Here is a 26,944-nt window from a genome sequence, read left to right as displayed (position 1 = left end):
CACAGGCCTGCGGAGCCAGCTCAGCGCACAGTGAAGAGATGATGGCTACTCCTTTGGCAGTTTCTTTCGGCTTCCGATGGCAACAGGAAGTGGAGAACTGGCTCCTAAATCTTCTGGGGGTCAGCCCAGCCTACTTGCCATTCTTTCCCCATGCACTGGCTTTCCCATTTTCTGAAACTACCACCCACTTGAATTTCAAAGCAAATCTAGGTGACAGTTCAGACCCAGTGCCTTTGCTGTGACAGCTGGCCATTCTTAGGTGTCCACTAATTGTGTACACTTTAGCATCATTTCTAGAATGACAGTTGCTTAAGCAACTGGACCTCTCTCCACCAAAAGGCCTGATGCCTTTCACGGCATGATGGACCCACAAGCTGTGTCCTAGACATAGATCAGGAAAGCCATTTCCATGTCTCCACGTAATGCCCACCCCTCTTACTCTCCTTCTGACATAAACTCTCTAAGCTGTAAACTACATGTTTTGCTATTTCCCTCTTAATTCTTGTTTGCTAATGGTTTTGATTCTAATCTGATTTCATCCACATAAAAATATCAAGCAAGCTACATAATGTAGTTTGGCTTAGATCCTGCCCCTAGGGCCAGAGTTGGTTTTATTTCATTTACAGCAGGATAAGTTCAGTCGTTCGTGATTTTTTTTAGGCCTTAGTGCTTTCTGCTGTACTTCTGTTTTTATATGAAGTAGGAAGACCAGAGAGAGGGGTGGGATGCAAATTTGGGAGTCAGCCATCGTCATGCAGGCACCTGCATGCACACCTGTGGTGAAGGGGAAGAGGCCTCAGCTTTCTAGGTCAATTTGGCATGCTATATGTGATACTCGGCAAATCATTCCGCCTTTGAACCTTTCTTTTTTTCTCTGAGGAATGAACTAAGAATATTCCTTTGAACTGGGCATAGTGGCACATGTCTTTAATTCCAACACTCAGGAGGCGGAGGCAGGTGGATCTCTGAGTTGGAAGACTATTTCTTTGTAAGATTTTTTTTTCTGGATTAGTGAATATACCATTCTGAAAGGTTTTTTACAAAACCTACATAAACATTAACTCTCAACAAAGAACTGGTGATGTGCTTTGGTGCTCCCATGTGTCCACCCACAGCAGTTGACACTGACATTTGTCCTTTCATTTTAGTACCCCTAAGCTGGATGAACCATAAGACAGCACGCAGAAGTGGTGACAGAACAGTAAGTTCATTTCTCCAAATAGTCACCTTTGACGGTATTCTGTTTGAAAGGAGGGTGTCTTTCACTATTTTATTTTAATTAATTGAGACGATGTTCCACTCTCTAGCCCGAGCTGACCTGGAATTGACAGGAATTCTCCTGCCTCGGCACGGTGTAAGCCACTATGCCCAACCTTCTTGCAGTGCTTTAAATTCGTCTTTGAGGAAACCACCCAGCTTCAGGAACATAAGAAAATATTGTTTGTACCCTTTTGATTCTGTTTGAAGAACTGTGGAATTATCTAATTTAAGCATCCATGCTATTCATTGCAGAGGTGTCTGAATGATGTGCTATTCCAAAAAACAAAACAACCCCCCAAAAAACCCAAACAAAACAAAACAAAACAAAAAATCAAAGGTTGATCTTTTTCTGCCACTTGGAATATACAGCAGATTGTGGTACAAGCCACGAGATACTTAAAAAAGGAAGGTTCTTAAAGGTGCATCTTCACTGGACTGAATACATATCTGCTCAGAGGGACCACCTTAAAGACCCACCCTGACTTTTGTTGTCTGAAGATATTTATAAAAAGATTAATTACAGCTTGTTAGCATCACATGTTGTGTCTAGCTCCTCCTAGCATGGACCAGTCAATGTAGTAGGTGTTCAATGGGAGGCAATTGTTACCTAGTGTTAAGATCGTTATGGGTTATGTAGAAAAAGAGTAGTTAAAATAGTATATAGGAGATACCCCACACACATGTGACCTTGGATTCTAGCCATGGCAATCTTCTGAATGCACATTCTGCTATTCTAGTGCCTTCCAAAAGAAAAGAGACTTTTATCGTTCAGCATTTCAGATACACATGTTAGAACAGAAAAGAAAGGCATTGGCAAATAGTGGGAAAAGTTCATCTGACTACCTTGGCCAGTGAGCTCTTGAGCAATGGATACCCAGGGAGTGACTGTGGAGAGCTAGCCTGTAAAGCTTACAGGTTCTTCACATATACATGACCACATCCTAAGGTCATGGCTAGAAACATAGGACCTGAAAACATATGTTCAACTTCAGATAAGCGACTTCTACTATTTTCTCTAGCCGAGAAACCAAGGGTCACCCATATGCTGGACACTGTGCTAAACTCTGGCCAGCTGTTCACTGCGCCTCCAGAATAGCTATCACCACAGTAGCTTTGCAGACAAAGAGTGTATCATTTCATGACGTAGTGCTATAATATGCTATATGCAATAACAAGAGACAACTTCCACTGGAGAGACCTCCCCAAAACTGTCCCTTTTTCTGGGTGGGGTGGGGGTGGGGTGGGGGAAGGTGCTGCTGAAACAGTCAAAAGCATAGTTTCTTATTTGGCATATGATTCCTGCTAAACTAGTAGAATCTTAATAGTTTATCTAGAAGGAAGAGAAATGTGGGGAACACCTGTGATTGATGATAAAACAGTTCACAAGGAAGAAACGAAATGTGGGGCGTGTACGGCTGCCGGTATAATAAAGCCTGGGTAAGATTACAGAATGCAGATCAAGTGCTAGCCACCCGTTCAGCAAGCCGTCTTTATTATGGTTTTAAAGTGCCCAGGCTACTGGAGGAACCAGTTAAAGCTGTTTATATAAAAAGCTTATTGGAGAAAGGCCAGAACAATAAGAGACAAAGCAACCACAAGTACGTCTAGATTGGGGTAAAGATCTAGCTGATACAATTCACATATATTTTTTTAGAACCATCACCTGGGCATGAGCATGGCATACCAGGTAATAATGTTATGGGAGCCTTAGAAATTGAACTGTCTGGGTGCAGAAAAAGCCAATCAAAATGTAATATTGTATAGGGGTGAAAATTTTTGTCTGTCCTCTATTGCTTTCTTAGGGGTGTTTTGAATAGCACCAAGCCTTAGCAGGGCCTACGATTTTTAAGTGAATAATGAAACACAAAATGACAAGTGGTGCCAATATTCATATATGGGAAAGTAAAAATATCACCAAAATGTAAGTGTAAGGATAAAACATTAAAAATACATAAAATAATAATAATAATAATAATAATAATAATAATAATAATAATAATAAAAAATTTGAATTAAGTTAATGGAAGGAAGCTACAAAGCTTGTGTGTGTGTTTGTATATGTGTAGTGTGTATGCACATGTATATGAGGGTACAGATATCTGTGTGTGTGCAAATGCCAGAGAACGAGGTATGTGTCCTTCTCTGTCACTTCCTTATTCTCCTGAGACAAGGGCTTTCCATGAACTAAAAGCCAGGCTAGCAACCATCAAGCTCCAGCGATCCTCCTGTCTTCAGCTCACATAGCACTGAGGTTGCAGGCATGGGTGTGTGTGTGTGTGTGTGTGTGTGTGTGTGTGTGTGTGTGTGTGTTGTGTAGTTACTGAACTCTGGTGCTCATGCCAGCTAAGCAAGTGTTCTTATCCACTTAGCCATCTCTGTAACCCCCAAAGCTAATATTTTATAGTAACAAAATTAGTATAAAACACAAGGGAATAGTTCACTTAGTATGTTGTCTGTGAAATCAAGTATTGAAATTTCAAGGCTGTTAAAAAGAAAATCATGTTCCATTACATTCCATTTGTAGTCACGGATGCCAAGTGAAAGGTAACCAGTTTTAACCAGTTTCTTACGTTAGAGTGGCTGCCACGAGACATGCCCGGGAATTTTCCCCCTTTCTCTGTGATACTACCACAAAGTCACAGTTTGGAAGCTGTCACGCGGAGGGTGCTTCCACATCTGTACAGTTATGGTCTATACGCAACAGCTGTCCTTTCATTTGAAGGCCATGCTACTCATGTTGAGCGTTCGCCTGCGTTTCCCAACACTGCCAAATGCCACATCCACAGACCGTGTCCTGTCTCCTCTGTCCCACGCGTTCACTGCTCTGTGGTGCGCAGGGTGTGGAGTGAGTTTTAAGGAGAGGCCACACACTCTTATTGTATCGATCTTATCCACAGCGCTGAGTATAGAACCCAGGGCCGTGTGAATGTAGACAAACGCTTAGCGCTGAGCCATTCAGGCTTTGAAGACCGTTCTCTGGGCTCGGTCTGCCAGCTTCACGGCTTTTAACATACCCTTGTCGTGTATTTTCAGTTTAACTGGCACAACCTGCTTGGAAGGGCTATTTCCTGACCAGCTGCTTGGTATCAGTGTAGTGTGGTTTATGTAGGAGCTTGCTTGAAAGAGTGTTCTGTCCAAAGTGTCAGTGACAAGCAATTCCTCAGTATGGATAGAATGAGCAAAGGAAAACAACAGAAAAGCCTCCAGCATTATGTTAAAGCTGCCTGTCCATGGGAGACAGGACAGAGCTAGTTTTCTACCCAGTCAATCGCATTTATTGGGGAGATAGTCTGTAGAGTGTGTGAAGTCTTATCTACTCCTATCTCCTGCATGTAATCTTTAGTTACTGTTTTATAACATGTTTTCAATTCCTTTATGATGCTTCTTCAAAACTCAAGAGAACTGCAAATGGAGGAGGCTGTGCAAACATGGAGCATTTAGGAAACTGGGCATACGCCAATTTCCAAGCACCATACTAGGCTTTGGGGGAGGGAAAAAGAATTTAAAAGGCGGTGTTAACTTAACACACAGCTGGGTAGGCATCAGCGAGAGACACAGCACAGGGAAACAACAGTGAAAGAATGTCCAATTTACAAAGCTAACATGGGTGCGGTGGCTAGTCAGCTGTGGGTGCAGGCAGGAGTAGGGTGTCAGGGACGGTTTCCAAAAGGGTTTGGAAGGTCAACCGAAGGCTGCCAGGTAGAAAAATGGAGGGGCATTCCAGGAAGAGAGACTAGGTGACACAAGGCAAGGAGGAGTCAAGCAGTACAGTATCACTGGGGAATCCCAAGCAGTCCAACTTTGCTGATCAGAGAGAGTTTGTGGGGAACGGAAGGCGACCTCAGTCACTTAGATGTGGCTTCTGGTTTTGAATGTGGAGGCTGGCAGTGATGGCCCTGATGACTGTGAGGGCAAGGGCTGTTTAAATAGTCAAACGACTTTGCAGTCTTTCTATGACCGTGTACACACCACAAGAGGCAGTCCGCCAGGTTTCTATTTTTAATTTTACGTGTATGGATGTTTTGCCTGCATGGATGTATACCGTGTGTATAGTGCCCAACGTGGTCAGAAGAGTGTTGGATCCCTACAGATCGTTGTGAGGTGCCATGTATGTGCTGTGAATCAAACCCAGGTCCTCTAGAAGAGCAGCCAGTGCTCTTGACTGCTGAGCCCTCTCCTGCTGAATTTTTAGTTTAATTCTGTGTCTATGTGCACAGGCCTATGGGTAAACTTGCATGTGTGTGCACATATATGTGTGTTGGAATATCGTCTACAATTGCTTCTTCAGTTTTTTTGGTTTTTTGTTTTTTTTTTGAAGACAGAGTCTGACTGAACCTGCAGCTCAGCAATTGATTAGACTAGCTGGCCAGCTCTGGAGATCCTGTCATTACCTCTCCAGCACTGGAAATATAGGAGCGCTCTGGTCTTCAGTTTTGCATAGCCAGCATTTTGCTGTCTGAACCATCTTCCCAATCGCAGCCTTAGAGATTTTTTAATGTTAATTTATATGTGTATATGCATGCTTGTGTTGTATGTGTATGCTTACGTGTGTGTGTGTGTGTGTGTGTGTGTGTGTGTGTGTGTGTGTGCACGCACGCGCACACACAAGCATATGAAGGCCAGAAGTTATTTTCAGGTGTCATTCCACTTTGTTCCCCCACAACCTCCATAGGTCAGCCATTCGGTTTCTAAAGTGCAATATATCTTTTCAAGAGAAAAGAATCTGAAACAAAATACGCCCTCAATAAATAACTGTTTTCCAGCCATGTCTGTTGGATATTAGATATATTCTAAGTTTTAATTAACTTATTTTTTTTATATTGTGCGTGTGGATGGTTGGGAGGGGGGACATGTATCACAGCACATAAGTAGGGGGCAGAGGATAATGCTGTGGTGCCAGGTCTCTCTTTTCACTTTTACATGGGTTGTGGGGATAGAGTTTAGGTTAGCCAGCCTTTACCCACTGAGCCATTAGTGGGCCTTAGACTTTGGGCATTTTTAATGCATCTGATATAGTAAATCTGAAGTTTTATGAATTTGCTATTAATGCTGCTGTCTGTCACATTTGGTTAATTCTTTGTTTACAGATGACTATAATCTGTTTGCATTTGTGTGTGTGCTTTCCACATGTGTCTCACTACAATCGGTAAGAAGCTGATGCTGTTTACTGCTGGTAACCTTTAGGAGAGGGCAGTGTCTTTGAACAGTGTCTGCTGGGCCTGTGCTGCTCACTAAATGTGTGCTGGGTGCCCCTCTCCCACAGAAGAAATCATTAGCTTCTCGTCAAGGTCTTTGACTCTTCAGCATTTGAACCTCTTAATTCTCGATTTTGAACTCATGGAGGAGGTCTATGTAGCAGATGTGTAACGTAAGCGCCTTATGTAAGGGAACATCCCTCAGTATCTATACCTGGGAATGCAAAGCCATGCTGAAACTAATTTTAATAATATATTTTAGTTAGCTTAATATATCAAAATAGTTACATTTTAATTTTTAATCTATGTCTGCTGATTTTACATATTTTCTTCTACTCTTTAAAACATATATACTTGGTACTTACAGTCCAGCCTAAATGAGGATTAGTGTGCGTGTGTAATGTGTAAAAGAGAGAGAACACGTGTGTGGTGCATGTGTGTGATGTGTGTGTCTTATTCCATTGAGGCAGTGTCTCTCAATGAACCTGGAGCTAAGCCAGCTAAGTTTAGCTTAGCTAAAATCCCCACAGTAGAGGTTACAGTCTGAGTGGCCATACCCGAGTTTTACATGATGCTGGGGATGCAAACTCGGGTCTTTGTGTTTCCCTAGCAAGGCTGAGTCACCTCTCCAGCCCTCAGGTGATACATCTTCATGAGAATGCTTGATCCTGCGTAGGTTTCAGAAAGTTTGGAGTTGAAAATGTCGATTCCAACAGTGATGTTCTTTCTACATAACATAAAGAACACCCAAACACTGAACCAAACTGGTTTCTGAATTTAAATCATAAGGAAATCAATAAAAATGCAAATGACTTCTCAAGTGCCCGGCAGCCGAGTGTAGCCAGTGCCCTTAGAACTGGCCAATAGAGTTGTTAAAAAGTTTCTTCCGTGGGGCTGATGGTCAAGGGCACTCTTTAGCCACCACCCATGTGCGCTCAGCACTTTGTAGATCCTCATTTCTCTTGTTCTGTCAGAACTTCAGCTTTCTTCTGAAACTTTTAAACCACCCAGCCTCAGAAGCTTCTAAACTGCACATGCCACGTTTTGTTCATAGTCTCAAAGAGAATTGCTAGAAGCCTTAAAAAGTCCCTTTGCCGTTTCCATGTAGTCCGCAGTAAAAAGCCATGTAGGAAAACTTTGCTTGTGGGCATTTTCATTATGAAATACTAAGGTTAAACCGTTTTGATGCCGTCCCAGTATCCCCTTACGCCCCTTTAGAGCAGACAAATATGCAATTTCTCTCTTTCTTTTTAATGGAGGGGTTTTTCTAACCTATGAAAAGTGCACCTTCACTATAAGCCAAGCCCAGGACTGCGGGTATTACAAGGAATTAAATGTCGGTCTTTAAAAATAGTTATTTCTTTTTTTTTTTAAATTTTTTATTAATTTATTCTTGTAACATCTCAATGGTTATCCCATCCCTTGTATCCTCCCATTCTTCCCTCCCTCCCATTTTCCCATTATTCCCCTCCCATATGACTGTTCCTGAGGGGGATTTCCTCCCCCTGTATATGCTCATAGGGTATCAAGTCTCTTCTTGGTAACCTGCTATTCTTCCTCTGAGTGCCACCAGGTCTCCCCCTCCAGGAGACATGGTCAAATATGAGGCACCAGAGCACATGTGAAAGTCATACCCCACTCTCCACTCAACTGTGGAGAATGTTCTGTCCATTGGCTAGATCTGGGTAGGAGTTTAAAGTTTACCGCCTGTATTGTCCTTGGCTGGTGCCTTAGTTTGAGTGGGACCCCTGGGCCCAAATCTACCTATCACAAAGTTCTACTTGTAGGTTTCTAGGACCCTCTGGATCCTTCTACTTTGCTATTCTCCCATGCTTCTCTCATCTAGAGTCCCAATAGGATGTCCTCCCCTCTGTCCCCGTTTCTTGGTTAAGTGAAGGCTTTCATGGGACATGCCCCTTGGGCTAGTATGCAGATATAAGTGAGTATATACCATTTGAGTCTTTCTGCTTCTGGGCAGTTATTTCTTATTAGATAGAAAAAACGGATTCCCTTTGAATGTAGTCCTGATGACAAAAAAAAAAAAAAAAAAAAAGTAAATGTCCTGCAGCAGGGTGTGGTGGCACATACTTTTAATTCCAGCACTCCAGGAGGCAGAGGCAGGTGGATCTCTGTGAGTTGGAGGCCAGCCTGGTGTACAAAGTGAGTCCAGGACAGCGAAGGCTGCACAGAGAAACCCTGTCTCGAAAAAACCAAAAAAGGTAAATATCCTTTAGTATTGTTAAATAACGGTCGGTCAGTTTCAACATTTGAGCCAAGTGTAGCAGGTATAGTTGAAAGCGTTGTGTGTGTGGAAGCTACCGGGCTGGGATCCTGGGTTCTCCTTGAGTTCTGTCTCTAATTAGCCTCATCCCTTACACAGTTGAGCTCATGGGTCTTGTGACTGGTGCAAGATTGAACACTCCCATACATTCCAGTCATCTTCTTCTGCGGCTCAGTAGTCTGGTGTAGCTAAGGAATAAGTCAGTTCAGCAAAAGTTTGTAAAATGGAAACAAATATGCTTGTCAGGGTCACCACAAGGGTGAGGACAGAGGATAATATGTGAATAGATCTAAGTACTGATGGAAGAAGTGACAGCCCAGTGAGGCGGGGCATCTTCTCAGCGAAGCTTGCCTACTCCTACCTTAATGGAGATACAGCTTTAACGCGAGGGACTTCTGTGTTAGTGGGACTGCTGTGTGGGACCTTCATCTGATGAGAAAAGAAAAAAGCACACTTGAGTGTATCTTGGTGAACCTTGATTTCTGAAGGACCTTAAAAATGCACACTATTAAAAAAAAATGCACACTATAATTCAGGCTTTGGCCTTGCAATTAGTTCCAAAGTGTGAGTGCTAGTTGAGCAGTAGAGACGGCCACCAAAGGGGACTTGCGATTTTCATTTGCTTTGTGGAACTGAGAAATGTTTACAACGTAGGATGCTAGAGAAATAAATCCACAGCTGGTTAGAAGGGAGTACACACAGAGTGAGAATATATATATATATATATATATTCCTTCAAGATATGTGTTTGCTATTTTTAGGCCCTTCTGGCCCATGTTTTAAGGGTCAAGTGTTAAGTTTTCAGAAACAACGTTTAATGAGTCAGGACAAAAACCATCTGGTGCAGGAATTCTTCCTTCAAGTAGACACATTCAGGAAAGAGGAGGAATTTCCCATCATCCCAAGATTCCCATTGGAGGCTGAAGAAAGCTGCTCAACAAAAATCCATCAATCTTGCCCTATGTGTCCCTCCTTGTATTCCCTGCCCATCCCCGTAGGGTGTGATAAAAATTCTGGAAAGAAAAGGAATGGGAAGATGGTCAAGTTTTTATCCTACAGGCCAAGTGTGCAAAACACCAGAGTAAGGACAGAAGCATTGCGTCGGGACAAAGTGTAAGACACAGGGGTGTGCACAGGACCTAAAGGAGTAGCAGGTGGGTGGAAGGGCACAGAGACAGCCTTCTACTCTCCCTGAATAAGCTGGGCCTAAGTGACGCTTCCTTGTATCCCAGGAAGTGACGATCAGCCAATGTAGACATCGTGATTCCCAAGTCTCACCCACTCCAGGGATGCTGTGGGGTGCGGGGAGCCCTCTTCCACACGCTTTCTGGGCCAGCTCCTTACGTGAGGCTTTTGTGCCTTTTGTCCAACCTTGACACTGAACAACACCTCAGGGCAGAAGGGGGCTGAAAGAAAGCTCAAGGGAAACTAGGAATTAAACGAGAGGAAAGAATTTAAAGGTGGGCAAAGTGCAGAGTCGGGTGGTACCCAATGGTTGGTCCAGCGAAACAAATAAAATACATAAAAACGGGGGAAGGAGGGGATTGCTACTTATTCGCACGAACCCCCTGTGTCTCTAGTGCTGGTTTAAAAGCCATTCGAGAATCAAAAATCAAATCGCAGGACAGCGGAGGTTCTGAGGGGACAGCCAGATCCGCGGGTGGGGTTGAGCCACTAATGAAATCCGGCCCGGCGGGCGGAGGCGGCCCCGCATCCCTAATGAGGGAATGAATGGAGAGGCCCCTCGGCTGGCGCCCGCCCACCCGGCGGCGGCCGCCAAGAGCCTCGGGGCGCTGCGTGCCGCGCCCGCCGCTCCGCGCGCACCGGCTCGGGCCGCGGAGGGCTCCGGGTGAGCGCAGCGGGGACGGCGCGGAGCGGCGCGCGGGCTCGGGGCCGCGGGGCCCGGCGGTTGCGGCAGCCGCAGCGGCGGCGCTCACCTGAGGCGGCGCGCGGGAGGCGCTGTCAGGGCCGCGCTCGCCGCCGCCGGGCGCCGCGCTGAGGCAGCTAGCTCCCCGGGCGCCGGCTCTCCAGTCAGCCCGCCGCCGCGGCCCTCCGCGCACGACCCCGCGTCCCCGCAGCCCGGCTCCCCGCGTCCTCGCCCGCCTTCCCGCCCCGCGGCCTGCGGGAGCCGCGCGCTCCCCCGGCGCGGCCTGCTCGCGCGCGCCCGCCCTCGCCGAAGCCCTCCGCCGCCCGCGACCCGCCGGACCCCCCGGCCCGACCCCGCCGCCCGCTCAAGATGTCGGCGCGGACGCCATTGCCCACGGTGAACGAGCGGGACACGGAGAACGTGAGTCGTCCCCCTCCCCTCCCGTCCCCGACACACACACCCTTCCAGCCTCCTCCGGCGCGGCCACCTGGACGAGCCCGGCCTGACCCCCCACCCCGTCCCTCTCCTCATCCCCACGCGGGGAGGCCGGGGCTGCCCTCTGCTTAGAGGCGGCCCTGCCTAGGGGATGGGGAGATGATGGAGGGCAGAGGGTGGGCAGCCAGGGTGGCTTCGTGACCACCCCAGCGTTCTGGACCCCCTCCACACCCGGGTGAACGGATGCTTGGCGACAGCCCACGAGCCCAGCTGAACCTCTTACACCGCGGCTGTCCTGGGATCTTTCAGCCCTTTGCTTTTCTGGATCTTCAAGTCCTTTGCAAACACCCCACCCTACCCTGTCCCCCGCATTGCCCCATGACTTTGCTTTTTGTAATCAGGTCCACCTTGGGGGGGGGGCGGGGGGATGGAATGGGCACCTTAGGGAAAAAGAAGGCAATGAAGTAGAGGGTGTGTGTGTGTGTGTGTGTGTGTGTGTGTGTGTGTGTGTGTGTGTGTGTTTGACTTTATGTCACTGTAATACTCTTAATAGTGAAGAGTGGAAGAATTTCATTTACAGCTTCTGTAGCCCCAGGGTGAGAGAGGAAAATGTTTTAAAGCCCCAGGAAGCCAACTGGCTTCTCTACCTCCATCCAGTGTTTGTGACTCAGGGACAGGTTTTAAGGACCTCGCCTCCTTGGAGTGTCACAAGGTGCATTTCTTTGAAGGGAGGATCTTTCTGTGTCTGATCAAATTGCCCTCAGGAGTTTTGTTGTTGTTGTTGTTGAGATGCTCGGGGTATTTGAACTCTTAAAAACTAAGAGAGCAAGGCCAGTTGTAATTCACCTTCTGAAAAGTACAATTGTGTCCATGTGTGTGCAAGTTGTTCCTTTTCAGCAACGGTGGCTTTCTGTCACTGTAGTTTTTAAATCCTCACGACCTGTAAAGGTGCCTGGAGGCTCCAGAGGGTCTGGTCTGATTGCTGACAAGTTTTGAGGAGCTAGCGGGTACTAGGTTTTGGTTGGCCGGCCAGCGCTCTCTGCTCGGCTTCTTATTTCACCAGCCCTCCAGTGCTTAATGTACCAGTGACTTCATAGGGGTGGTAAAGTAAAAATACTGAAGTGCTTTGGTGTTCTGAGACAAAAGAGACGGGAGGGGAGACAGGCAGGCTCACTTTTTGAAGCACCGAATGAGGCACAAACATGGTGTTTTATCTAGAGAGTAGGAGCTTACAGAATTTTAATATATGTATTTGAAGGGAAAATAAATTAATTCCACCAAGACCATTGTTAGAAGAACTCGGAAGATGTGCCTTGTCTTCTTCTATGCCATACATTTAAAATGATAAGGGCACCAAGGCTGTCACCACCATACCTTATAGCTTAATTTGCATCATAACTGCTGTTTTAGAAATGGAATTGCTGCATAATTTTCATTGAGAGGTTAAAGGAGGTTGGAGGAAAAGATAAAGAATTTGGTGGCAATAGATTTTTAAAGCCAAAAAATTATTATTAAAAAAAAATGTCACTCAAGAGTGAGAATGAAAAGTCAAACAGACATTGACCTTTGTTTTTATTAGCAGAATTCTGCGTGTGTTAACCTAGGAAGAGCACGTTGTTTAGTTTTGTCTTGCGTTTTGACTACTACGCCTCTTTTCAGGCTTGTGTGGATAGGGCTCTTTTATACAACATGAGATGGCATTAAAGAAATAGGCAGCAAGGGATTGGACCACATGCGGCTTCACACGTAAGAACAAAAGAGCAGCAAGGGCGTTTTAAAGCAATAGCAGCGTTATGAACTGTGTTGTACCTTCTGGGAAGGGTTGTGCTGTGCAACTCGGCTGCTTTGTTTCTGAGCATGCTCTTTCAGGGCCCCTGCACGGCTTGTGTCTACCCTGCTATACAACCGTCTCTCCGTGTGGCTTGCTTTATCTACTCCCTAATTATCTCCTCATTGCTTGGAAAATATCTACTCCAGGATGCTGTTAACTAATCAATGAATATGCTCTTAACTCTGTTCGTGAACTGAAAGGCAAGGCAGAAGGGCTGAAAGGCAAGGCCCCTCCCCACTAAGAGCTGACAGAAAAGAGAAATACAGTCCCAAATAGTGTACAGTAGAAGACTGCAGTTGGGGCTAAACTGGCTTGTAAGTGCTCCAGGGGTTTATGGAAGAGGCCACTCTGGAGGCTGCTAAATGACCACTGGACTCATGAATGGCGTTGTCCAGGTTCCTTAGCTCCCGTCAGAGAGGTAGAGTAACAAAGTTGCTTGTCAGTACATGTATCCATGCCAGCATGGTGGCCACAACGTGCATTCCCTTGTACTCACACATGACATTTTAAGTATATTCACACATGACATATTTGAAAAAATATCTATGAAAACATGTCTCTTTCATATGACTTCTAGGTCTTTTTGGTAAAGACAGTGGCAAAAACAAAAACAAGACAAAACCCACTATTACTCTTAGAAATTAAAATAAATATAATATTTTTAAAAATCAGTATTCTATTGTTACTTGCAGATAATATAAACATTTTTTAATCATACACACACACACACATATATCATGCTTATGGCATATTTGGATTATGTGTCCCTGTCAGCATACAGTATCTAATTTTTTCCAATGTCATGGGTGCACGTTCAAGATTTAAAATTCCAAGAAGGAATGCTGCGACCCTGCTGTCTCATCCACCACAGTAGAGAAAGAATTTTTCTCTGAGAGCATTTGGTGTGATCTTCAGGAGTCTTCTTGGGGGAAGGTTCGTGTGTGCCTAGTTGACTAGTTGACAGGCCTCACTGGACTGAATGTGACAGGAGGGGGTGATTGGCTCTTAAGGCAGTAAACACTTCACAGTGCAAACCGCAGAATCTCCGTAACATGTATTCGACTTTAGGTTGTAAAGAGTAGGTCTAGGAAAATAAAAACATATTTGAAAAACTTGTTTTTATTTTCTTCTTATTTTTTATTGTCAGGTCATTCTTGGATAATTCCAGTATGGATATAGGAACTATGCTAAAATATACTGCTAAATGTGTTTCTTTCTTCAATGAAACAATTGTATAAGTGTTCTGGAAAACCGTTGCTGGCACTCCTGTTGGCGGGACAGCAATGCCCTGGCTGATTTTCTGTGCTGGGAGCAATACTGCGTTCCTTATTAGAGATGAGCATGAGGAAAGTCAATGTGACTGTTTCTTGGGATGTCTTAGAGTTAGAAACGTGGGTAGAGTCAGAGCTTTCAACAGACCTCTTACTGGTGTGTCTTTTGATACACTCAAAATCATCTGGCAACTCTAACAAGCTGTTCCAGTCACTGAGGTGGCCGAGGCAGGTTGGCCAGTGACCAGGCCAGTGACCATTGTCATTAGGTGCCGGATGGAAAGACAAGTGGGTTGCGCTGTTCACATTGCCCTCAGCTCTGCTCCCTGCTGGAGTCCCAGGACCTGTCCTGTAGCAGTGCACTTGCTGCCTGGTTTTGTCAGCGACTAATGTATGTAAGAGATCAGTGCTCTAACATTTTCTTTTGAGTCAGATCACTTATCATCAGAACACGTGTTATCCATGTAAGTGCAGCTAACCGTTACATACACCACCCAAGGCTGAAGGCTTCAGAGAGTCAAGTGGCCTGCCCAAGGTCACACTAGATTTCTGACCTCTGTGACTGTTGCTCTACTCTGCTATGGCTTCTAGGCGTGGCTTATTTGGTTTGGCCTTAGAGATTTAAGGAGAACACACACAGGCATCTTAACAAGGGAAGGACAGGATATGCTTTTCTCAACTACTTCTGGTCCTTTCCTGCTTAGTTGTGGGGACTGCCCTGCCCTTCCCCCTTATCAAACACTTACAAATCCTTTGTGGCTTTGCTTGCAGCACTTGACAAGACTCCCGAGTTGCCTGTAGCCATCCTTGCTCTTTGTAGCTGACCTCTGATGAATGTATGAAGTCCAGGCTCCTGCTGTCCAGAGTGGGTGTCCAGACAGTCCACTGGGGAAGGAAATGCCTTTAACATGATCATTTCTCCGATGTTGATGCTATTATTCAGTCTTCTTGAGTTTTGTTTGTTTTTGGGTTTTTTGTTTGTTAGTTTTTGTTTCTGTTTTTGCATTTATTGGAGTATTTGTGGGTGAGTGCCATGCATGTGTGTAGAGGTCAGAGGACAACTTTCAGGAATTGATTCTGTCCTTCCACTGTGTGAGTTCCAGAGATTAGCTTGTCAGTCTTGGTGGTAAATGCTGTCTGTTAAGGCCCCTGAGCCATCTCGTTAGCCTTGTTGTGGTTTTTGAAAGCCTACAATGTTCAGAATTACTCATTCACCCTACTTTTCAAATAACAATCTGTGTTACATGCATCTATCTGAGGCTTTCCTTTGGTGCTCACTTCCTTTTTTCCTGAGGAGCACCCGTGGAAGTTCTTTTGGTGATACTGTGCATGGTGGCCTGTGTTTGTGATCTGAGCACTCAGGAGGCTGAGGCAGGAAGATCCCAAATTTGAGCCTCGCCTTAGCTGTAGATTAAAACCCTGTCTCAGAAGGAGAAAATAAATTCTTTTGGTTTACGACAGCCACTTGTAGTTTTGTTTTATCAAGACAGGGATTCACTATGTAGACCCACTGTCCTGAAAATTACTATGTAGACCAGGCTGGCCTCCAACTCACAGAGATCCACCTGCCTCTGTCTCATGAGTGCTGGGACTAAAGGCATGTGCCACCACACCTGGCTTGTAATTTTTTTTTAATCTGAAAATAGTTTGCCTTTATTATTGAAAGACAGCTTTTCTCAGTCTATAACTCTAGATTGGTTGGTTTAATTTCTTAAAGGGATCATAAAAAAGTACCCCATTATATACCAATCACACTGTTTTTGGTAGAAATCATCTGATAACTGGCAAGCTATTTTTTATTAAAATATAATTAGACAATTTTTCCCTTGTGCTCCCTTTCCTCCCTTCAACCCCTCCCGTGCACATACCCTCCTCAAAGTCATGGCCTCTTTTTGATTGTTGTTATGTGCATATAGACACATGCCTATTGTTACAGGTATGTGTGTGTTGTGTGTTTTCTCTGTCTGTGCATGTGTGTGTATGTATGTGCGTGCCCAAATATAGAAGTACAATATGCTCAGTCTGTTTGCGTTACTTGTATCTATATGACTTCAGGGCTGGCCCCTTGGTATTGGATACCACCCAGGAGTAGGGGAGGCTCTTCCCTGGGGCAGACTGACTGTTTCTTCCTCTCTCGGCATTCCTTAGTTGCCTGCAGTTCTTTGCTTAGGGTCACAGCTTTGTGAGAGTCCCCCTTCCATATTAGCATTTCTCCTGGTACCTGTCTCTTTAAGGCTCTCTTTTTTGGAGTTTTACTGTAGTGTGTTTAGGTGTTTGTTCTTTGTATCTATGAATTCATGTTTTCATAACTTCCGGGTGCCTTTCAACTGTTAAATTTTTTGTCACTGTCTTCCTTCTGCTACCCCCATGTCTTCCTTTTCACACTCAGCTTGGCTTGTGTTAGACCTTGGCGCCCCTAGATGCTTTCACATCTTCATTTTCTTACTAGCTCATTGTTCTTCGTGATGAGCCCTGTAATTAATTGTCCAGCCCTGCCCTCTGTAGAGTCCCGACTTTCATGAGTTTAGAAACGTGTTCACCGTGGTTTCTTTGCACCGTGGCTTGGCTCTTTTCTCTCTGGTGTCTCTGATCCTAGGTTGGCTATGCTAAGCTTTCATTCAGCCCTCCGTGTGCCTTAACCCTGGTTCGTGTTCTTTCCTACCTCACTGCTTCTTTGTGGTACAGTCTGTAGTACAATCAACGCAGTTACTCTGTGTAATGTTTAGCTATGTCTGCTTTCAATTATATTCAAATGTCTCCCAACCCATCTGTTGATTTTTTTAAAAAATTGTGTTTAAAAACACCTTTCATGGGAGTGATCTGCTTTTGTGCCTCTTTAGGTATGTAGTGTAGCATTGCTACCTCTAAACAGTGTGTGAGAGCAGATGCCTAGAACTTTTGTGTTGCATGACTGAAACTCTGCACCTACTGAACAGTGACGCTCTCCCCACTTTCCTTTAGGCCCTGCAAATACCATTCTTGCTTTGATGATTTTTAACTACTTTACTCATAAAAATGGAGTCAAGAGTCAGTAGTATTTATCATTTTGTGATTGTTGTATTTCACTTTCCATAGTGTCCATAAGGTTCATTTGTGTTTCAATATATGAAAAATGTCTTTCGTTTTTTTTAAACAAATGAATAATATTCTGTTGTGAGTATATAGCATATTCCATTTACCCAGTCCTCTGTTGATGATTATTTAGTTTGTTTCTACTTCTAAGGTAAATGTTTCAAGAAACATTGGATTGAGAATATCTCTTGGAGATCCTAATTTCAGTTCTCTTACATAATTAATTACCAGAAGTGGAGTTGATTGCCTACATGTTGTTATGTTCTTAATCTGCACAGGAACCTCCATATTGTTTTTCATAGACACTCCAACTTTTATGTCTTCGACAAGATCACACAGGCTCTGGTTTCTCTACTCCAACTCAACTCTGGCAACTCTGGTCACTTTGGTTTTGACGGTAACAATCCTGAGTACGGGTGTGGTTCAATGGCACTTGCTTAGCATGTGCGGGTCCCTGGGTTCAGTTCTCAGAACCACAAACAAACAAACAAACAAAACACTGCTCAATAATAGCCTCCCTCACACGTGGTACTTTGTTGTGGCTCTGGTGTTTTCTTCATGATTAGCAATGTTGTGCCTGTCTTCTTATATTCCACCTGTTGGCCCTTTGTTTGTAGTCTCTGGGAAAATGTCTATTCAAGACCTGTGCATATTTGAAAATCAGGTTATTTATATATTTGCTATTGAAATGTAGGGAATTCCCAGTATAGTCTGGATATTAACTCCACATGAGATACATGGCTTGCAGATATTTTCCCAATTCTCTAGGTCTTCTTTCCTCTATTTTCCTTGCAGTCTTTGTTCTAGTCTTCCTCATCTACTTTTACTTTGGCTGAGCTGGAGTCACACCCAGTAAATAATTCCCAAGCATTTTTCTGGCATTTTCTTTCAGGAGTTCTGTAACTTGAATGTTATAGTTAAAACCTTGATCTATTTTGAGCCTATTTTTATGTGTTTTGTAGGATGACAGTCCAGTCTCCTTCTTTTGTTGTTGATTGTTTGAGATATTCAGAGTCTTTCATAGTTATTTATGAATCCTAGGATGTTTTTCTGTTTCTATAAAAACATGCAGTTGAATTTTGATAAGTATTATGGTGATTTATAGATTGATTTGGGTAGTATGGACATTTTGACTATTAATTTTTTTTCTGTTTTTTTTTTTTTTTTTTTTTGAGACAAGGTCTCTCTGTGTAGCCTTGGGTGTCCTGGACTCACCTTGTAGACCAGGCTAACCTTGAACTCACAGCGATCCACCAGCCTCTGCCTCCCAAGTGCTGGGATTAAAGGTGTGCACCGCCATGCCCAGCCAACAGTATTAATTTTCTAATCTATGAACATGGACTGTCTGTCCTTTCTTCCTTCCTTTCTGTCTTCCTTTCTTTTTGTCTTCTTTTCTTTTGTATTTAATTTCTTTCAGCAATATGTTGTTTCTTTGGTTAAATTTATTCCAAAATATTTTATTCTTCTTGGTACTATAAAAATTGTCTACTTTTCTGAATTGCCTTCAGATAGTTCCTTGTTAGTGTGTGCATGAATCTGTGTGCATGAGCATGTGCGTGTGTATTGATCTTGGATTCTGGAAGGCTTTTGGATTTGCATATTAAGTCTAACAGGTTATTTTGGGACATATGTGGGGTTGCCTGTAAGATCGTCTTATGTACAAACATATTTTACTTCTTCCTTCTTAATTTGGACACCTTTTATTTTTTCTTGTTGGGTTGTTTTGGCCAAGAAATAATGAGGATGGTTATTTGCCATTGTTTGTGATCCTGGAAGAAAATTTTCGTTTGTTCTGTTTTTCTGCTAACCATGATGTGAGCTGTGGGCTTTTCTTAAGTAGTCTTTATTACACTGAGGTAATTCCTTGTCCCCATGTGTTGAGTGTTGCACTGCATCTTGCCTGGTGCAATGCCTACATATAAACTCCATATCTATGGAAATTACTGTGGAATTTTCATTTCTCCTGTGTTGAAATGGTGTGTATTACACTGATTATGTATCTCATGTGTGAGCTATGGTAGATGGTCCTTTCCACATGCTATTGATTTGGATTTTCTTGTTTTGAAAATGTTTGTGTCTTCTGTTCATATTCACTGGGCTCATTGGCCTGATAATGGCTTTTTCAGTCTGTACCAGTGTAATGTCAGATTCATGAATGAGTTAGGAAGTACTTCCTCGCCTTCGGTTTTGGGAGAGCTTGGAAAGGCAGGTGCTAATTCTTGTTTAAACATTTGCCGCCTTCAGCAGTGGAGCCGTCTGCTCTTGGCCTTTCTCTGCTAGAAGGTTTCTGATTGCTGATTCACTCTTCTTACAACAGAGTTGTAGATCTGTTTAGATTTCTATATCTTCATAATAGAGTATTTGTAGGTTTATTAGAATTCTCCTGAGGAATGTGTTTAATTTCAACAAATTCGTGTATTTTCCAAATCTCCTTCTGTCCTTTATTTCTGATTTCATGCCGTTAGATTTGGAAAAAATATATGGTATGATATCAGTCTTAAATGTGTGCTTTAGTGTGTGTGTGTTAAAATGTTACCTCTCATGGAAAATGTTCTGTGTGTGCCTGAGAATGTATGGTGTGCTGCTGTTGGGTGTGTGGGGTGCTTTCCTTTTTTTTTTCTTGTTGGCCTTTTGAGGCAGTGAGTGTCTCACCATGTACCCAGGCTAGTCTTAAACTTGCCAGCCTCCAGTCTTAGCCCCCCAAGAGTTAGGGGTAGGGGTGTGTCCCACCATACCAGTGTGGAATGCTTTCGATTTGTCCATTTGGTCTGTGATGCTGCCCAAGTCCCCCTTTCCTTATTGATCTTCTGTCTGGATGTTGTGTCCATTCCTGCATGTAGATCGCTGAAGTCTGTTACTGTTGTGCTGCTGCCTCTTTTTGCCTCTGGCTCTGTCAATGTTTGCATTATACATTTAGGTCTTCTGCTGTTGAATACATATATATTTGCAGTTGTTATGTCATCTTTATTTGATCGTTTTGTCATTGTGTGATGTCCTTTTCTGTCTTTTATGGCAGTATTTTTTAATTTAAAATCTATTTTCATCTGATATAAATATGGCCATTCATGCTCTCTTTCAGTTACTGCTTAAATGGAATATCATCTTCTATCTTCCGACTTTCATCCGACAAGTGTCCTTCAATGTAAAGCAGGCCCATCAACAGCACTTAGTGGGATCTTTGTCTTCTATTAAAGCATCTGATCCTTCACAGGATGTCATAAAGACTGATGTTTGTCCTCTTCCTGTTGTTTTCCTCCTGTATGTTTCACTAACTGTCACAGTGGCATCTACAGTATAGCACATCCTGTGAGCATCTGAGCCCCATGCTCCAGCGTCCCCGTCAGAGCATTGACTCACATCCAGTCGTCTCTTTCCTCATCTGCTTAGTTTGAATCTCATCGCTTCTATTTGTAATTTCTGAGAGATCTCGTATTTTCCTTAAAGTACTCTGTCTTAGAATAGTCTCTTAGTCCTTGCTTAACTTTTATGATTTAATTTTCTTAAACATTTAATATGTAGGGTTTTACATTCTATTTCTGGAAATTCTTGTTGCCTGAAGCTCCTGGACATTTAATTTATTGTTTGTACTCATGAATGTCTGTCACTGTGGTATTTTTGTTTCTGCTTTCTTTTTGCTTAGTGTTTTGCTGTTGTTGTTGTTGTTTTCCATCTCCTTTTTTTTTTTTTAATGACAAATTCCTGTTTTCCTAACATTATCTGTGTGAAACTTGGGGGCTGGAGCATGACTTCCTACAGAGAGGCCTAGATGTATCTGCTCCTGTGGGAACCTGTTGGCCAGGGACGCTCTTGTTCAGTCAGGGAATCCTGGCTTTAACTCTTAACCTTGTGGTGGGCACAAGGCTTAGAATTTGACCTTAAGGCAATTCTGTCTTCTCTGGTTACTTTCTACCAGTCTGTCTTTTTTTTAGTTTGGTTTGGTTTGGTTTCTTTTTTTAAATGTTTGCTTGTTTTTGTTTTGCCTTTGGATGTTTTTCTTCCAGTTTCACAATGCTTTAAAAGTATGTGTTTCCTGTTCCCTCAGGAGCCTTCACTGTATCTTCCCTCTTCTACAGAGAAGAAGCCCGAAGTGGGGTTTGGAAAAGGTTCATGTAGTTTTATGAACCTAAAATGTGTCATTTCTGAGACTCTTCTACCTACATATTTAAAATGTATGCAGCTTTTGTTTCTAAGCCTTTTATTTCAGAATTTAAAATTACATTTGTTCTTTGGCAATCTCATACACGTATATAGTACATTCTGATTACTCTCCCTTCCTGTCTTCTCTAATCCCCCTCCTACGCCCCCCCCCGCCACCCCCCACATCAACTCCCCTTCTCCCTACAAAACCTTTTCCCTCATTCATGTCATTTTGTGTGGCAACTCACTGACTTTTAACAAGGGCCGATGTGCTTGTGACTGTGGGTTTACATTCCCTACCCACAACTGAGTGATGGCAGGGCCAGCCTTGTACAGCTCTGCACAGCTACCCACAGCTGCAGTGATTGCAATGGCTGTGTCTAGAACGTGGCCTTTCACAGCCCTTCCCTCTATCTTCTGGTCCTTAAATGGTTTCTGAATCTTCTTCCTCTGTCTTTCCTGTGCCTTAGAGGTGCAGGTGATATGTCATTTCTAAAATCAAAATTGATTTTTGGAAAACATTTGTTGAAGTTACTAAATGATTGGCTTTCAAGAACTGCTGCTCATCATCAGGAGGGTAGAAGTTTGCTAGCAGAATTTTCACTGACAACTACAATTGATAGATGGATTAAAATCTGAATAATAATGAAACAACTGTAATTAAGTAAGGTGGCCTACTAAACCCACTTTTGTGAGGTGCTTTCTCGCTGAAATGAGGTACTGCAGTAAACTGAGCTTACAGCTTTCTGCCCTCCACTTTCTGTATCATGTTGCTAACCCTGGACCACATCAAGAGTCATTTTCATTGTGTATGGTCTCAGTTGTTTGCTAATCACAGAAAAGCTTGCACTATTAAAAGTCAATACATTCAGATGTTTTTACTCCTCCTTTTGCTGTACTGTTTTTTATTGTGCATGATCTGTAAGGTATTTCATATGTAGTTTGTAAGTCTGTGTTTTATGAAAGGGTTTTGTAGGGAGAAGAGTTGATGTGGGGGGTGGCGGGGGGGGCGTAGGAGGGGGATTAGAGAAGACAGGAAGGGAGACTAATCAGAATGTACTATATACGTGTATGAGATTGCCAAAGAACAAATGTAATTTTAAATTCTGAAATAAAAGGCTTAGAAACAAAAGCTGCATACATTTTAAGTATGTAGGTAGAAGAGTCTCAGAAATGACACATTTTAGGTTCATAAAATTATCAATCAATCCGTTTAGTTTAGATGTCCTTGGGCTGAAGTTTAGAGGTTATGCTGTACCCACTGTCGTAGTTTGTCCTCGCTCTAGACTAGCCTGTGGTTAAACTCTTTCTTCCTAATTAAAGTAGCACTGCACACCAGTGTTGCTGCTGTGTATTTCCTACATTAGTATTTTCTATATTTTTATATTAGTGATTTAATAAAGCTCATTTTTGTTTGTTTGTTTTGTTTTTCGAGACAGGGTTTCTCTGTGTAGCCTTGGCTGTCCTGGACTCAAACTCACAGTGATCTGTCTGCCTCTGCCTCCCGAGTGCTGGGAATAAAGGCCACACCTGGCCCCATTTTTATTATTATCAATATAATGAATTTATAAGGGGGAGATTATATCTAATTCTCATCCCTAATCTCTCAGCGTCCGTCGTGTGTCTCTAGAGGTTTTCTAGACTAAGGCCCAGGGATATTTGCCTCAGACCTCTGCTGCAGGCATCCACTCGAAGAGCACCAGTGTGTGTGCCAGTGGAGACTGCACATGTACTGTCGATGACTGTCCTTTCCTAAGCAGTGGCAGCAACAGGAAATACCAGGGATGTTCTGTCTGGTTTGGAGATGACACCAGAGACACATAAGGCACCTGAGCTCTGAGACCAAAGAGATTGAGGAAGAAAGAACCACGTTTCCCCTCCCTTCTCCAGCTTTGAGTGGTTAGCCACGAGGATGACAGAGAAAGACAACAATAGGAGAGCCGCACAGTGGCCGCGGTGAGACTTCCGGCATCTGTCTTATCGGCGTGGCCACTGTCCAGTAGCTTCATGACCTGCTGGTCAAGGCTCTGGTGACAGGGTTAGCATGGCTGCCTTCCTCCTGGGGTTAGAAGTGCAGCTTTCACTGCCTGCAAGAGGTTTTCTTCTATTTCCTTTTCTATTTGCTTCATCATAATTGGAACCGGTGGGGAGACAAAAGTGATGAAACCTGATCCCTGCTCTGGAGCACTCAGGGCCCAAAGGGAGCAGGAGGGACACATTGACAAACAAGTGCAGTAGAAAGTTACAGCCCCCTGTCATCTGACAGAGGAGGTCAGGAAACAAAGGCTGCTGGAGAAGATGGAGGGGTATTCCCTTGCTAAGCTGTTCTGTGGAAGTCACACTGGTGGGAAGGCCGGATGGCAAGAGGCAGAGCCTTGTGTATTTAGAGAGAGGAGAGGCTGGGCCCCAGGAGCAACCCCAACCCTGGGAGGGGTTAAGTCGAAGGTCAGCTTGATTAGACTTGCAGACTTGGAGCCTCTGTGCCTCATAAAAACTCCAGATCTGAAATCAAGAATGCTGCTTTGTTGCCATGCGTGGAGAGCTTTTACTATCAACTTTTTTCACAGACACCCTTTTGACACACCGGGAAGAGTCAGTGTCCGTGGCAGAGCTTTGACCACTGTAGTTGGGCTTCTGGAAGCCACTTGAGCTAGGCTTGTGTGCCTGCCCTCTACTTGCTGGTCAGCTTTGGAAAGGATCTCACTAGGACCTTGGTACCTGATGGAGAAGTGTGTCCTCTCCTTGCTGTCTCCTCTGAGTGATCTTCCATCCCCCAGCCCATCATGCTCCTGTTAAGCATGGCCTCTCTTCCCTATTGTAGCATTACTGTTGTCTTTGAACAAAGTCTTCCTCACTGTGTTTTTTTTCTTAAACTTTATTTCTCTTATTTTTAAGATTGTAATACATTTCCCTTCCCTGCCCTCCCTTCAAGCCCCGCTCTCTTTCACTTCAGTGGACTCTTTTTTGTTAATTAATGTTGTATGCATATACATTCCTAACTATAACCTGCATAATGGCACTCCGTGTATGTTTTCAGGGATGGCCATTTGGTATTGGATGAGCAATTGCTGTGCTCTTCCTTGGGGAACACTGGAAGTTTTGGTTTTTTTAAAAATTTTAAAAAATTTAAAAAATTTAGTTATGTAAAAATTGTTTTTGTTTTAATTCCAAGCATGGGACATGGGATATGGAACTGCCAGCTAATAACAGCCTTCTGCTTTTGCTACCTTATAAATGTAGTTTTGCTACTGTTATGAATTGCAGTGTCTGTGTTTTCTAATGGTCTTAGGCAACCCCTGTGAAAGGGTCGTTTGACCCCCAAAGGCTGAGAACCACAGGGCTGAACAAAGGGTTAATAGGTGCTGACGTCGGTGGTGTATTGTAGGTCTCCCTGGTTTCAGCCAGTGTTACATACAGTCAACCTAAGGAGGAAGATTATTTACCTGATGTTTTTTTCCGAGTTGAATTTGTGTTTATAATTGTAACTCTTGCCTTTGGTGTTTGTAAGAGTGGCATCATTGCTTTTCAAGGACAGTTTCCTAGTCTTTTGTAACGGAGCCTAGCAATAGAATCAGGAAGCTGTGATGCAAATGAATTATCTCCAATAAGTCTCTTAAGCTTTTCTCTTTAGGCTTTTACTAGTGCCTCTCATTTTGGTTTGTACTTATAAACTATCTTGCACACTTCACAGAAATGATATATAACTGAAAACAGTACTGATTCATGTCATTGGTCCATCTAGATTTGTGTGTATAACTGTTTGGCTATCACAAATGAGAAAGAAATATATGTTCCAGTGGCTACGTATTTAAACTGGTGAATTAGTGTTGGCAATGAACCCAGAGCCTCAGACATGCTATGTCAGTGAGCTAGCTACACCATAGCCTTCTAAGAAATTCTGAATTACCAGTACCCAAAAGACATCCTAAGAAGGAATGTCTGAATACAGAAAACTGGCTCACTTTTCCACGTACCCTCTTCTCTAGGAGAGGAGGAAACTCCAGATGGTGAGAGGACATGTCGCGGAGGCTGTTCTCCTCTGCGCTGTGGATGTAATCTGTGGGAGGCTTCCAAACACAGCTGCAATGTTTGCGCGCCTGCTCTACATCTCATGATGTCCTCTTTGAGATCAAGACCTTAAGATTGCCGTGTTAGCCAAGCAGTGGTGACTGCAGTTTACAGCACAGCCCCTGCTGCTCTAGAAATGACCGGAGCCCATCAGGAAGATACCTGCTCCTTTTCATACATGCATGTATGCTGTGTACAGAATAGCTATGCTGGAAATGCTTAGGAAATGCATGCAGTTAATATCTGCTCATTTTCTGGAAATAATGAAGGATTTTAAAATCTGAGGTAGTGTCTCATAGATTTTTAAAAATTTTAATATGGGGAGGACAACTACTGCCGTACTGCATGTATTATAGCACACAAATGAGGTCAGAGAACTCAACTTGGGGGTGTTGGTTCTCTCCTTCCACCATTTAGGTCCTGGGGGCCAAACTCAGGTCATCAGGCTTGGCAGCGGTGCTTTTGCCTGCTATGCCATCTCAATAGCCTGAGACACAGTACTTACTTTTAAAGTTCTATGTACACGCGCGTGCGCGCGCGCGTGTGTGTATGTGAACTTCAAAGGCATGCTGGATAAAGGCCTCTCTTACTGTGCTTATGTACATAGTTAAAGTCACCAACTAAAATTCCAGGTCATTAAAAAATGATGTTCATGCTGAGTGCGGCGGCACACACCTGTAATCCCAGCACTCGAGGCAGAGGCAGGCGTTCTCTCTGTGAGTTCGAGGCCAACCTGGTCTACAAAGTGAGTTCAGGACAGTCAAGGGTACACAGAGAAACCTGGTCTCCAAAACCAAAACAATAACAACAACAATCATGTTCACATTGAATAATTACTGGCTTTTGTAGATTTGCTTAATGTAACTGTATTGAAGGTCCTAGAATAAAGGTTTGACTGCTATAGTGTTAACCAAATGTAATGATTTAAAGAAAAAACACCTTACAATTTCTGGCATGAGTCTGCTGTAACACTTTGGTACTGTGGGAATAAAACCACGAGGAAGTTTGCAAAGGAATTTAACACCATATTTTTAGAATTAATTTAGGCAGATGTGTTCATTTAATCTCTGGAGACGCAGTTGTATAAACTTCACTGTCTCCTGGCAGGCTGTGGTGAGCAGAGGCCTCCCCGAGGAACGACTTGGCAAGTAGGGGAGTAGCTGGGAGAGGAGAGCCTCTAAAATGAAAACACACCTTAGTTACTCCCCGTGTCTCCTGGGTCCGTTCGCCTGTAGGGTGGTGTGTTAGGAGGATGAGAGTGAATGACTTTTTGTGATTGCTTGGTCTGTAAAAGCCAGACTGGTTCAGATCCCGGCTCTGCCTTTTGTGAGCGGCAACCTGGTGAAGCCGCTTCTTTAGGCCACAGGTGTAAGGGGAATCAGAGCCTACCTCCTGAGGTATTGTGAGCTGTGACTGATTGATCACATGTGCTATTCTTTGGACAGTGTAAGCTGCTGGCTGCTGCTGATTGCATTAAGTTTCTACACCAAGATAAAGGTTAGAAAATGTAAATATGTCAGCATTCCA

The 26,944-nt window shown here is 43.6% G+C and overlaps 1 protein-coding gene across 2 annotated transcripts in view; it reads left to right on the top strand.

The window, feature by feature from the left end:
- The first annotated feature begins 10,904 nt into the window (after positions 1-10,904).
- The window catches only part of Mark1 (microtubule affinity regulating kinase 1), a 98,319-nt gene continuing 82,279 nt past the window's right edge, over positions 10,905-26,944 (top strand). For both annotated transcript variants that reach the window (XM_051148079.1, XM_051148078.1), the window contains exon 1: positions 10,905-11,023. In XM_051148079.1, the coding sequence (XP_051004036.1) occupies positions 10,973-11,023 (51 nt within the window). In that variant the 5' untranslated portion in view covers positions 10,905-10,972. The remainder of the gene's footprint in view (positions 11,024-26,944) is intronic.

The sequence above is a fragment of the Acomys russatus genome, chromosome 6 (genome assembly GCF_903995435.1).
Source record: "Acomys russatus chromosome 6, mAcoRus1.1, whole genome shotgun sequence".
NCBI lineage: Eukaryota > Metazoa > Chordata > Mammalia > Rodentia > Muridae > Acomys > Acomys russatus.
The sequence above is the reverse complement of the archived record's forward strand: the minus strand, read 5'-3'. Positions and strand labels throughout refer to the sequence as shown.